We start from the raw sequence: 14125 nt of genomic DNA, 5'->3' as shown, positions 1-14125 counted from the left end.
AGAGAGAGAGAGAGAGAGAGAGAGAGACAGAGACAGAGAGAGAGAGACAGAGACAGAAAGAGGGAAGGGAAGGAAACAAGTATTTATTAAGCATCTACTATGTACCAGGCACTTAGTATTCTTAGTGATTTACAAATTTTATCTCATTTGATCATCACAACAACTCTTTGAGGTAGGTACTCTTTTTTTTTTAAGCAATCTGGGTTAAGTAACTTGCTCATGGTTACATGGCCAGTTACTTCTGGGTGTGGTGCTGAGTATCTGAGCCTGGGATTCGATCTCCAGGTCATCCCAACACTGGAGCCGGTGCTCTTAATTGCTGTGCTACCTGGCCGCCCCCGATAGGTACTCTTAATAGTCCCATTTTGCATTTAAGTAAACTAAGGCAGACAGAAGTTAAGTGACTTGTCTAGGATCACCCAACTACTAAGTGTCTGAGGCTGGATTTGAACTCAGGTCTTCCTGACTCCAATCCTAGCACTCTATACCCTGTGCCATCTAGTTGATTTGACCAGAATCACAAAGTCAACATGTGTCAGAGGTGGTTCTTGAACCCAGGTCTTCCTGGTTTTGAGGACAGCTCTCTAATCACTACACCACACTGCCTCTGTTGACTAAGATATGAACAAATATCTTACATGACCCAAGGATTCTTCTGAGAAGACATCCCTTGCTTGGTCAAGAATACTCTGACTTATTCATCTCTCCCCTGTACAAGGTGGATATGGAGTGAGAGGCCCAAATGGAGCCTAGATGGGGCTAGGTATTATACCACAATCCAAATGATCAGGCATCTTGAGATTGATAATTAGGGAGTAGAAGCCAACGACAATTGGTGCCACCATTGGAGAAAAGAAAACATAAAATAGGAATAAGAAAATGGCCAACACTTCTACTATTCTGATGGCTACTTCTCATCAGTGTTCCTGATATCTACAAAGTGGCCCTTGGGCCAACTATATGTTGATGAATAAGAATAGAGTCACAGAATCACGGAATATTCAAATAGAGTCATAGAATAGCATGTTCAAGCTAGAAAAGATAATCTTTAGGAACATCTAGTCCAGCCCCTTCCTTCTATACATGATTAAACTGAGGCCCAAGGAAATCAAATCATATTCAAGATCACATAACCAGGAAATTATAAGAGGTACCTATTAAAGTACCTTCTAAAATTTATAGCACTCTATGTCACTATTATTATCATTATCAACAGAGCTGGGATAAGAACCTAGGTCTCTTTTCTCCTTATCCAATGCTCCTTTTCCTTACATCTTGTATCTCTTTGATTGGGATCAAACCCGTGGTGTAACTGGAGGGAATGCAGAACTTTGGGGTCCGGAAGACTGAGTTTGAATCCCATCTCAGACACCTACTAGCTTTGTGACCCTGGGCAAGTCACTCAACCCTTGTCTGCCAGTTTCCTTATCATAGACAATATTAACTCTGAGGTGCTATTCAGCTATTAATCTATGACTATCTGAATGTATTTCTGTTCCCATAAAACTCTAATAATGTAACTCAAGACCAAACAATGAACAAGGAGAATATTCTCTGACCCTTGTGCTATTAACATACTTATTATTATCTGTTATTATATATTATTATATTTTCTGTTATTATATTATTTATTATATCTTTCACTTTAGAAATTCAAAGCACCCCACCAAATTTAAGTTATCCCAAACTCCATGTGAGACAACCAATTGGAGAATAATTCCCAAAATGAAGAGTGACAACATGCCTATGTCAATATTCTATTCTCCAGCCTATGAGGTTGATGTTTGCCATTGTAGACAAGGTTGGATGCAAGAAAGGCAAGGTTGTGTTGTGTAAAGTTCTAGAATTGGAGTCAGGAGAGGTTTGTATTTGAATACAGCATCGTAATAGCTGTATGACAATACTCTTATACTCTTAATAATAACTGACATTCATTTAGGATTCCAAAATTTGGAAAGCTCTTTAAATATATCAAGTCCCTTCATCTTCAAAACAACATCATGAAATAAATATTCCAGGTATTATTATCACTATTTATCAAATGGGGAAACCAAGTCTCATTGAAATTAAGTGATTTAACCATGGCCACACTACAAGTAAATACCAAGGGGTGGAATTTGAGCCCAGGTCTTCCCGACTCCCTAACAGAGAACTCTATCTATTATTTCACATTCCTGCTCCAACTTAACCTCTCTGATCCTTCTCTTCCTCATATGTAAAGTGGGGATAATGGTACCTAAATTACTGGGTCATTGTTGGGATCAAATGAGTTAAAGGTTGCAAGGTTCTTTGCATGCCTTAAAGTGCTTGTATAAATGTCAGCTATCATAAGTTGTAGTCAGAAATTGGTACACAGGTTTATGATTTTCTTACTGATTTATTTATGCACTATCATATTCATACCCCTGCTAATTCTTTTTTACAGAAAAAAAGGTCCCATTTTGTGGTTGCATTGGGTGAACTAAATGAGCACATTTTGGAGGAAGAGCATATAAAAAAATACCATTGAGCAGAAATCAACTACAGAAAAAAAAAATTTAATCTTGTGGATCGGCCCTTCATGCCTATCCAGACAATGCAAGGGAGCAAGAAGCATACAGATGCGCTCAGCGACTCTTCAAGCATAGGGAGTGTCTTGGATGATGCAGATAGAGAAGTCAGCAATCTCACAGACAGAGCCTTTAGAAGTCTGTGCATTTCAGAGGATACATCCTTCAATGACTCTCATCTCGTCATTTCACCAGATTTTGCCCAGCAGTTTTTTGGTAGCTTTCAACAGGGAACAGGCAGTCATGCCATCAAAAAAAGCAACCTCTGCAACAGGATACAAGCACATGGAAATGAACATGCAGGCTGGGCATCTACATTCCAACAGTTGCCCAAGTATGTCCAAGGAGAGGAAAGATATCCCAAAAGCAGCACACCACCACCAGTCACCACACGGAGAAAACTGGAGATCCCAGTTTCTGGTATGAGGAGTAGTAAACCTGTCTCCAAAGTATCTTCATTAATTAAATCTTTTGATAGGACAGAAAATCCAAGTTCTGACAGTCTGCCTCCTACCAGCAAACAATCTGTTCTGAAAAACCCCCTAAAATGTGTGCCTCTACCGGGAAGTGGTGTGAATTTCTGCATGGATTCAGCCTTTTTAACTGTAAGGAAGGTACCTGCTGAAATTTCCAACACATATCAAAATACCAGTTGGCCTGGTGGCAGGCAGGGGACACCAAATTCACCAAGTACTAATGACCTAACATCTAGTGTTGATGGTTTTCAATCAGCCTCTGCAGGTGCTTCCAAGCCATTTGAATCAACTGTACATCTTCCACCACCAAAGACAGCAAAGGGTAAGACTGGAAAAAGTAATGAACGGGCAAGCAAAGGGAATTTTCTTCATAGTGAAAACAGTGCTTTTGAGTCATGGAATGCACATCACAAGAAATTACTTGAGAGTAAGGAAGCTGATGAACTGATGGCAGAAGTCCAAGCTCCCTCAAATTATGAGGAAAACCCACCACCACTAAGAGAGCTCCACCCAAGTAGACACAAAACATCACCCAGCCACACCAGAGTACCCATGAACCCAGAAGAGAAAGCTCTGGTGGCAAGGACTCCATCCACTTCCCTATCCCAAGTGTCTAATGTTGAATCAGCTCCTGAACCCCAAAACTTTTCCACAGAGGAGAAGGCTCCCAGTTCAGAGCACAAGGCTCAAATGGAGACTTCACGAGTCCCATGGCGGAGATCAAAAGTCAGCAAAGGAGGAAAAGAGAGAACCCATGAGCCTTCAAATGAAAAGAATACCAAGGGGAAAGTCCCACCTTTGTATAAAAGGTCAGATCCTATGGGAGAGTTTCCTGAAAGTGATGTAATAGAAGAGCAAGTAAACTCAAATGAATGCTACGATCCTCCTTTTAACATCAGTAAGCTTTTGACACCTGTTATACCAACAAAACATGTTCTGGACTCATTAGAAAATCAGCCAGAGTTGTCAACACTCCCTCCCCCAGAAAATTCAGTGGGATCAAATGAAAATGAGGATCTCAATGAATATCAATCTCGAGACAGTTACAAGTCAAAAGTGCCTAGTTTGTTGTTCAATCTCAAAGATGTCCGGAAACGAGTCAAGAGTACTTACAGTGCCTCCCCTCTCCTAAAAAGCCATGATGAGAAAGCAAAAGCTAGGGATCATATCAAGCAAGAAAATATAAGCAATGGCATTTTTATGTCCAATGGATCTGAAGAAATTCCCCTACACATGTCAATCAAGGACAAAGTGAACCACCAACCCTATGTCAATACCAAGGAGAAGGGCCATAAAGGAGATATTAATGGAGATTTGACAGATAATTACCTAACTCTTAGCTCACCTCAGACTACAGAAGAACCCTCTTTCTATGTCAATGGGGAGGCTTCAGAACAGAATGATTTCAAGAATGATGACCTAGACATAAAAGATCTTAGGAACAGTGACATGGATCCTCAGCAGTATCACCACCAAGCAACTGAACACAATTTAAGGAAAAGTCAGCCTCACCTCTCCTTGAAGCTTTGCAGTAGAGATCTAGTGGATGGAAAAGTTGAAGAGAAACTCAGTATTCACCACCTTGAAAATGGATTACCAAGATCAATTTCCCAAGAGACCGACCATGAGAGAGATGCAGAATCACAGAATGAAAATTTCAGCCAGAAAATATCACCAGGTCCACTTTCCCCAGAGGAAGAAGATGTGTTCTATAGCGACACCCAGTCTGATTTCATGCCAAACCTCAAAAGCAAGGCTAAAATAAGCACTAGTTCTTCAGACCAATCTTTTGCCTCATTTGAGGATCAGCATAAAACATGGTTTACAGAATGCCAAAGGGAAGATAGAAAGAGTAGTGTGAGCCTAGAGGAAAGTCAGAAAATTGAGAAGAAAGAAAAGGATTTAAGAAAGGATGATTTGCAATACTATGCTTTAAGCAATGGCTTTGCTAGTGTTGAAGACAGTAACAAGGAGGAAATGTCTCATAGAGAAGGTGAAAGCATGTCTAGAGATAGAGTGGTGATGGAGTCAAAAGAAGAAACTAATTGCAGAGATGTTTGGTTAGGAGAAAATAAGAATGTTTCTCTTCCTGATACCAAAGATCCTCCATTATCACCTTCCCCAAATTCAAACAAACACATTATGTTTACAATCAAAGACAATACCTTCAAATCATCTCCAGTGATCAAGCCCATCATACTACCCCTACTGAGAACTTCATCCTTAGAAAATACCCAAAGTAATAGTCAGAGAGAAGTGGAGAGACAAGTGGCAGAACATGGAGAGAATGCTCCCCTCTACCAGCTGGAATCCCAAGATACACCAAATGCTCAAAAAACTGGCCAACTCTCAAAATCAAGTGGTCAACATAAAACCTACAGGAGTGTGAGTGATAGTGGACAGGTTTTTGGTTCAATAAAGATGGAAAATGTCCAACCAATGTCAGAAGCCACTCTTCTGGAAGATGACAACTCCGCATTCTTCCCATATGTGAAAGATAGTGATGGTGTCAGACCCACTCAAAATTTATTAAATAAAGTTGCAGGAAATGATCTTGAAAATGATTACAAGAATAAAGAGGAACCTACCCCCTTCAGAGTCAAACCCACCATCATTCTGCCAAATGAAGGTTCTGGGAGTCAACCACCAGCAAGCCAGTTAAGAGGAGCCCATTCAGAAGAGAAAATTCAATGTTCTAGAAACCACTTACTGTCCACTCCCAGGGAAGGGTCTTTGGTGAAAAATGTAGTCCCTAGTGAGATGATGGACTCACCTATAGCCAGCTCCATAGTAGACAGCAGTGTTTATTCCCCTTCAGCCAGTACCATATTGGATGATGCACTACAAGGTCCTCTAAACTCAGGTATGTTGCAGGGAGATTTCCCAAACTCAGCCATAACAAGCCCCTTGCCCAGCACATGTTCCAGCATAGCCAGCCTAGGATCAGAGAGAAAAGCTGGTGCCAAAACAGCAAGGGAAGATATTACACATGCTGTGGTACCAAGTACAGGAGGTAACTCCCAATATGATTCATCTGCTGAAGAAAATATGGCTTTGTCTACACGGGATGCATTGTTTGAGGAGGCTAGCAACTGGGCAGCTCCCTACGAGAGATCACAGTCCACCATTCACATGGAAAAGTCAATGAACAAACCACCAGCTGTCCCACCAAAAACTGAAAAGGCCCTAAGACGAGCAAAGAAATTGGCAAACAAAAGGAAAAAGATGAATCTGCAGCAAGAAAAACTGTCTGAAATCCAGGAGGAAAACCCTCAGATGGAAGGTGCTGATGTGATTTGGAAAAGGCCTTTATCTCCTGCAGAGATTCCAAGATCCAACTTCCCCCGAGTCCGTTCCCTTCCACCTCCCGTTCACCGGCATTCGGTGGCTACACTCTCTGAGTCTGTCAGGAGGAGACCTAGTGGTGCTCAGTCAGTAATCCCTATGTCCTCCTACCCTGTCACTCAGAAGAAAGTCCTCCAGGATCCTCACTCTGGAGAGTACTTTGTGTTTGACCTACCACTCCAGGTGCGAATCAAGACATTCTATGACCCAGAGACGGGCAAGTATGTCAAAGTATCAATCCCTTCATCTGAAATGAGCTCCCCTGAAATCCCCTCTTCAGAAATTTTAAATTCTCCTTACGTGGTGTATCCTGGCCTCCACCCTCTACCAGTGACTTCTTTAACACCCCTGAGGTCCTCCTCACAGCTCTCAGCACCCACTTTTCTAAGGCAGGAGCCTCAAGCAAGAGAATCAGCTGAGCACTGGCTCCAGAGCTTCAGAGATGTCAAACACCCAAGTTCTCAGCCTGTACATAATTCTGCAAGTCATCACACAGAAGAGGTTCCACAGAGCTTAGAAAAGGACCTGAGTGAAGCTCAAAATTTGGACATTATTTCCATTGATGATTTGGAGGACTTCGCTTCAGAAGGAATCTCTTGAAAATTAAAGTTATTAGCAACTCTCTCCACTTTTATCACCCTCCCCCCCAAAATAAAACAGACCCCTCTCCCAGAATAATTTTACATATATTCAGGTATCTCCTTGAACATACTTACTTGAAAATGGCACCTTTTGCAAAATTTAACACTGGGTTGTTTGTTTGTTTGTTTGTTTGTTTGTTTAAGAACAACCCAGTTATCCTCTCCCAGTTGGATTATCCTTCCAGCTCTCAAAAAAGTCCGATACTGTTTGGGTGAATGCAAAATGGCCAGTCTGTGAGAAGGATAGTTATTGCATGAAACAATCCCCCCCCACCACCACCTCTCCTTTCTTTCCCTTCTCTCCCATCCACCCGACCTCCCTGCTGCCACCCCACTGCTGCTACTGCTGCTAATGCCACCAAACAGAGAGGATTCATCACCAAGAAATCCTCTCATTCAGGGTTGAAGTCGCCAAGGAGGATATCTGATGTTCTACTTGGAGAACGTCCACTTAGATATCCTCCCCGCCCACCCCATTCTTTCCCCCTGCTAAAAGTGCGGCAACTTCAACTCTGCCCAGGGATGTCATGTGGACACTCCCAAGTAGGTTTGGTTGGCAATATTCCTTAAACTTCAATCAGTCAGATATTTATCATACTCCCTCCCCCCCCCCAAAAAAAGGCATAAACAAAAACGTAACTTTGCGATTACTCTGCTGTGGTTTATAATACAAAAAAGAATTAATAAATCCTGTATCTTATTTGCAACCCAGCAGCACCAATTTCATGTAGATGAAGAGCTCACCCACAGGTTCCCAGATCAATTCCACTGTTCTGAGCATCTTGGGCAGAATTCTTGACTGAAGACCCAAACTGGAAGACAGTTTAAACATTTATTTGGGTAAAAAGAGATATTGTTTGTATAATGAAACATTCTTTTCCAGGTCATCCTCTGAGTTCAAAAAAATAGCTTTTTTTTTAATAGGGCAAAAAAAAGTTGATAGATGTTACTCTTATCTTTGGCCTGGTGTCATTTATTGAAAAAAAAGTGATGAAATAAAGCAGTCAGCCTCAGCTGCTGCTGCTGCTACTACTGTTGTTTTAGGGCCATGGACAACTTGTTTTTCTGTTACCCATAATCACTTGGTACAACTTCCATTGGCACTTGGCTCATGATATGAGTCTACCATGTAAATATGTCCCCATGAAAACCTCATGTGGCCATACAAATAGAATTCCATGCTGTGCATGGTACAATGATCATTGAGCGGTTCAGCTTTGAAACATCTCAGGTCTACCTCCTAGTACTGGTCTGTGTATTTATTTCTCAAGCTTTGATTGAGGTCAGAACCACTGGACTGCTTAGCAAGGCAAAACTGTTTTATTGAGACACCTGCTGTTAGTTGTACAGTGATTTCCCAACAAACTTCCCTATTTTGCAAGAGTAAACTGGGTTGCTGAGATTTAGTAGTAAATATCTGAATCAAACCAGGGATGGGGAGCAGGGAGAAAGTGAGAGAGACTGAGAGGAAGGGGAGACAGACAGAGACAGACAGAGAGACAGACAGAGAGAGAGAGAGAGAGAGAGAGAGAGAGAGAGAGAGAGAGAGAGAGAGAGAGAGAGAGAGGAGAGAGAGAGAGAATGACTTGAAAACACTTGTATCATTAAGGGCAGTTATGATTTGTGGGTAAATATATACATAAAAAAACACTATAAACATGAAGAACCTTAGTCTGTCTTTCCTTCCAAGCACTGAAATGTGGATTAAACAAATGAACAAATTATACCCAGACCATACTTTTTATTTAACTGAATGTGACTCAGGCAAGCAGCATTCTTGCAGAAGCTACTTTTCTGTCCTTATGGAGCTAAGATTTCTGAAACGAGGGGAAAATGTTTTCAGCTATTTGGTAAATCTACTGTCTGCCCACATAGAAACAGGACATAAGAAGAGACACAGATATGAGTAGATTAATGAAAATCTATAGCAATATTCCTTAAGACTTCATAGATCTTAACAGAGAATTCTTTCTCAAGTATTCCAGGTGACTCAGAGACTTCTACAGCAACCACCAGCATCAGTGATATTTCTAAAAGTTAGATCTAAATATTTTTAGTTGCATACACATACACAATCACATTACAATATACTTGCTACAAATAAGTTGCTTCATTGAAACTAGCTCCCAAAACTCAGTTTGAACTTAAGTCTTGTGTGAAGTAAAGTTTTGATTGCTGTTTTTTCCTAAACATAAATAGGTACCCAAGAAGCCACATTAAATGAGGAATGGGACATAGACGATTAGGCAGACTCTTTTTCCTCATAGTTGAAAATAGTATACAGATCTAAAGACACTATTTGAACCAACTTTCTTTCTTTTTTATATTTTGAGGCTAGGTCTTGCTATCTGGCCCAGGGTAGAAGTATAGCAAACAGGTCTAATCCCACTATTGATTGGCAGGGAAGCTTTGACCCGTTCTGCTTTTGACCTAGACCGGTTCACTTCATTTTAAGCAGCCCTGTGGCTCCCTTCCCCACTCCCAGGGGCCCACCATATTGGCTTCAATCTGCTACAATATGGAAGAGCAATCAACATTGGTGGAGGAAACTCCTACACTAATGTAATTATATATCCTTGAAATATAGGTATATGTATATATGTGATCATTCACACCCAAGGTGTTTGAAAAATCACTGCAGGACTTGAATACCTTTTCTCTAAAGCTAAAGTCTCCCCTAATGGCATGGATTACAAGGATAAGCCATGACCTAGGTCAACCCCACCCCAATTTTTCATCCTTGCTTGAAAATGATGCATGACAGGAATATCAGTGAAGTACAACACAGAAAAACTGCCAGCCCAAACAATGCTTGTTCCCCTAGTGCCCAAGGCATAATGCTTTGTTTCCTGGATTCATAAATTAGTATAAGGTCATTCCTAAAGGACCACACTGCAACAGTTTTGAATGAATCAGTAAAACAGGCCATTTTTACTGAACTGGCTTTCATTGGGAGCCAGCACAATGTGGTAGAAAAAGCACTGGGTTTGAATATAGAAGACCTATATCTAAATCCAATTATCTGTCCCTTATTGGCTGTGTAGTCTTGGGTAACTTATTTTGTCTCTTGGTGTATCTGTCTCCTCATTTACAAAATAGAGAGATTGGTCTTAATGCCCTGTAACTTCTCTTCCAGTCCTAAAAGTCTGTGATCTCATTTAACTTCTCATCATGATGTAAATTTTTATTATAATTTTCCAAGTTGGTTTCTAATAGGCCTTGAATGTTTATAAAATGCTTAAAGAATCATAAATTCAAAGAGAGAAAGGAATTTACGCATCATCTAGTCCGGTTTCCTTCATTTGAAAGATGAGGAAACTGAAGTTCAAAGTACTTTCTCAGTCTTATCAGCAATTAGTCAGAATCTGAACTGCTTCCCAATGAAATGAATTTTCAGGAGTGCCTGTCCCCTCCTTATACGCTACTCTTTTTGTCCAGGACAAAATAATTACTAGAGTCATCTCTATATTGAATGAGTGCAGAGGTAGTGGATTTCCCATTATTAGATATTTCCTTTTTTGTTCCTTTTGGAGGCAGTTGGGGTTAAGTGACTTGCCCAGGATCACACAGCTAGTAAATATCTGAGGTCGTATTTGAACTCAGATCCTCCTGACTCCAGGACCAGTGTTCAATCCACTATAATGCTTAGCTGCCCCATTATTAGATATTTTCAAACAAATACTGGATGACTTTGTCACATATGCAGTAGAAGAGATATTTAGGTCCAAGTTGGACAAGATGTCCTCTGAGACTTTCTCCAACTACAGGATTCTGAGATTCTATGATTTCTTGTCTAAGAGTGTGACTGAGCCTATACTTAATATCTATGCAAGCTAAAAAGAAATAGAGAATTATAAAAATCACCTAAATAATTTTTTATTTGGCAGGGGAAACAGTGGCTAGGTATTAGGGAAGACATGGCATGAGCTATTCAGAAAGTGTGCTTATATTCATCAGTTTTACTAAATAGATGCTAAACTCTGCCTTTTACTTTGCCCATGTAGATGTAGCAATGCTCACAGTGTTTAATCAAGGATAACTTGTTTTTATAGTTTCCCTTCCTTTGGGGAGCTCAAAGTGATTAAATGGCAAAATATTATCATTCCTCACATCTCAGTAAGACAGAGGAAAAACAGCTCTCCTACAAATGACTCAAAGAGGTCGCTGAGTCACAACTCAATGGAAGGATTAAGAATAGAACCAAGGTCTTTTCACTCAAGGCCAATGGATGCCAACTGAGCTCCTCTTGAAATGGCCTTCATGGTTTGGTGCAAAAACTTCAAATTAATCATTCTAGATTGGTTTTATATAGAGATATATGTATATACATTTACATATATACACATATAAAGCTCATATGTGTACATGTGTAAAACCAATGTATGTATATTTACATCTATATGCACATATATATCTCCAATGATAACCTTCAAACCCTAGGACCAAAGAAACTTTTGTTGTGTTTTCACCCAAGAAAATAAAGCACTTGGTGCATTTGATCAGAAAAGTAAATATGGCTAAAATTCTTAATTGAGAGGTATTTTTTTAAAAAGTGACCTTGTACCATTTCAACCATTTTAAAATTTACAGACTTTCTAGGGTGTTTGCTCTCACATCATTTTAACCAGTTTAAGATTTACAGGTGGTTTTAGGGTTTTCATAAAGTGACAAATTAGAAAGAGACACGACTATTACTGTGATATTGGAGTTCCAGTGTGAGTTCACAAAGTATCATTCCCATCCATGCTTAGGAGGGAAGAGATTCCAAACCCATGATTTCTTCAACATGGAGAACTCTCCACGTGGAAACTCCTTCTATAGAATCAAATCAATAGCCTATCTGTAAATTATAGTTGAGTTGTCTGGAAGCACTGAAAGATTAAGTGGCAAACCTATGGTCACAGCCCTACTATTCTTGAGAGAAAAGAATCGAAACCTAGTATTCTTGACTTCAAGGCCAACCTTGCATATACTATACCACACTATTACACACACACACATACTTTTTTAAAGATATAAAACAGGAAATGGCAAAAGGAGATGTGCAAGGAGAATACATTCCATCCACATCAAAAAACACTTGCTAAGCACCTACTATAAGCCAAGTATTATGAAGAATGCAGAGACTGGTAAGACACATTCCTTCCCTTAAGGAGATCCAAATCTAAAGAAAACAATTTGTGTTCCAGTATCTTCTTGCCAAAGTTTCTAAGTTGATCATTTGTTCTCTGGAGTCACAATAGAAAAACTACCTGATTTCACAGTATTATTTCTCCTAGTGGGGGGGGACAAAGATTTAAACCATAAAAATTGCACATAACGCTCATGCGACTGGCCCGTGACTATCCATATTTTTTTTATTCTAAACTTAAGAAATACAACAGGCATTTCCATAACAGTAGAACAGGAGAAAAAAGATGACTGCACATGAAACTACAAATATTTTAAGTACAATCTGCTATTCCTTTAAATATATATTAAAGTTATCATGTAACTTTCTTTTTTTTTCCTTTTTTTTCTTCCACCCTCTTCCCCATAGAGATGGCTACCATTAGACACAAATGTGTGTATATGTGTGTGTGTGTGTGTGTGTGTGTGCAAAATCATTCTATATATACTTCTATATATCAGTTCTTTCTGGATATAGATAACATCTTCCACATGACCTAGATATAAAGAGAGATACTACAAGAAAACTTTAAGAACATGGAACGTATTACCTGTCAGACTACCCAGCATATGGGCATTTGAATTGATACAAGGTTGTGCACCACAGCTATACTGTAGGATGAATGATGGGTCTTTATTCCCTAAACAAAGGACACAAATCAAATAAATCCTCCCCTCCATGTTGTTTCCTCCTTCTGATGAGTGATGAGTGGTTTTCCTGACCCTGGTAAACATTTTAGTCTAAATATGATGTCAGCCAAAAGTCACCAATTTTATTTCTGAGGCCCCCTCTTAGTTTTGTATTAGTAATATTCTCCCAATATTGATGTGTGCTTTGGAGAGCTCCTCTCCTCCTCCATCACTGGCCTATGGACACTTCCGCCCCAGCACTTCAGGCAATCATTTCTTCCAAGAGGCCTAGACATAGCATGAATTACATGTAGCACTTGAGAAAAAAAAATTTAAATCTTTGAGTGGTTTTCAAATACCTTAGACATAAATGAAAACATTAAAATAAATATATGTCCTTCTATACTGCAAGGATATGTGATTATCTTTGTGTAGGGGCATCCTCTACCAAAATAAACTGTCTTTCTTCTATTCCACAGTAGACTTTCTTAAGCTGTTACTTTTTTAAAAATTCATCACCAGGTACAGGGTTTCTAAGCCTTGCTATGAACTTGGATTTGTCCTCTATTGGCAGATGTAGATTTATTGAAATCCTTTCCATTTGGAGAGGCCACAAGATACCAAGAGGGTAGGGGTGGCCAGGTGGCTCAGCGAGTAAAAGCACCAGCTCCAGTGTCAGGATGACCTGGGGATCAAATCCGGGCTCAGATACTTAGCACCACACCCAGAAATAACTGGCTGTGTAACCTTGAGCAAGGTACTTAACCCCCATTACTTAAAAAAAAAAAAAGATACCAAGAGGGAAAAATGCAGACTCTGGAATCGGAAGGCCTATGAAACTGTGTGACCTTGGGTGAGTCACTTAAACTCTCTGGGCCTTAGCTTCTTCATCTGTAGAATGAGGTTAACTAGATAACAGCTGAGGTCGCCTCCAGCTCCAGATCTACATTCCAATGATCCTATGGCAACACTGACATGATGTGCCCTTCCCTGGTCTGAGAATCCAGGATCACCTCACACCAGAGTAAGACACTGACTGAAGACCTTCAGGAGAAAAATGAACATAAGTGGAAATGAAGACTTTGCCAGGAAGGAGGGTCTTTATGTCTTTAACTGGTTGGTTGGTTGTTGGCCTCTGTTCTTTAAGAGAATCAAAATGATATCACTATGTTGAGGTCGTTTCATTGTGTCTGACTGTGGCTGATCAGACCAATACAAGCTTGGAACACTCTACCACAGGTCAGACACAAATAGTCCATGTGAACATTTGGAGTGGATTCTCTAAATTTGAGCATCTCCCATTTCTTTTGAGTCA

The 14125-nt window shown here is 40.0% G+C and overlaps 1 protein-coding gene across 12 annotated transcripts in view; it reads left to right on the top strand.

The window, feature by feature from the left end:
• CUNH10orf71 (chromosome unknown C10orf71 homolog) overlaps positions 1–14125 on the top strand; it is a 75030-nt gene that overhangs the window by 31925 nt on the left and 28980 nt on the right. For 9 of the 12 annotated variants that reach the window (XM_069067237.1, XM_069067238.1, XM_069067234.1 and 6 more), the window contains one exon: positions 2426–12510. The exons of the other annotated variants lie outside the window; for them this stretch is intronic. In XM_069067237.1, coding sequence (XP_068923338.1) covers positions 2561–6970 — 4410 coding nt within the window. In that variant the 5' untranslated portion in view covers positions 2426–2560 and the 3' untranslated portion in view covers positions 6971–12510. Of the gene's footprint in view, positions 1–2425; positions 12511–14125 lie in introns of those variants that run through there. 12 annotated transcript variants of the gene reach the window in all.

Source organism: Petaurus breviceps, unplaced genomic scaffold, assembly GCF_028583685.1.
Source record: "Petaurus breviceps papuanus isolate PSGF00001 unplaced genomic scaffold, PetGlider_PUasm1.0 90740, whole genome shotgun sequence".
In the NCBI taxonomy this organism is placed as follows: Eukaryota; Metazoa; Chordata; class Mammalia; order Diprotodontia; family Petauridae; genus Petaurus; species Petaurus breviceps.
Note: the sequence above shows the minus strand (reverse complement) of the source record. Positions and strands in the feature narration are given on the sequence as shown.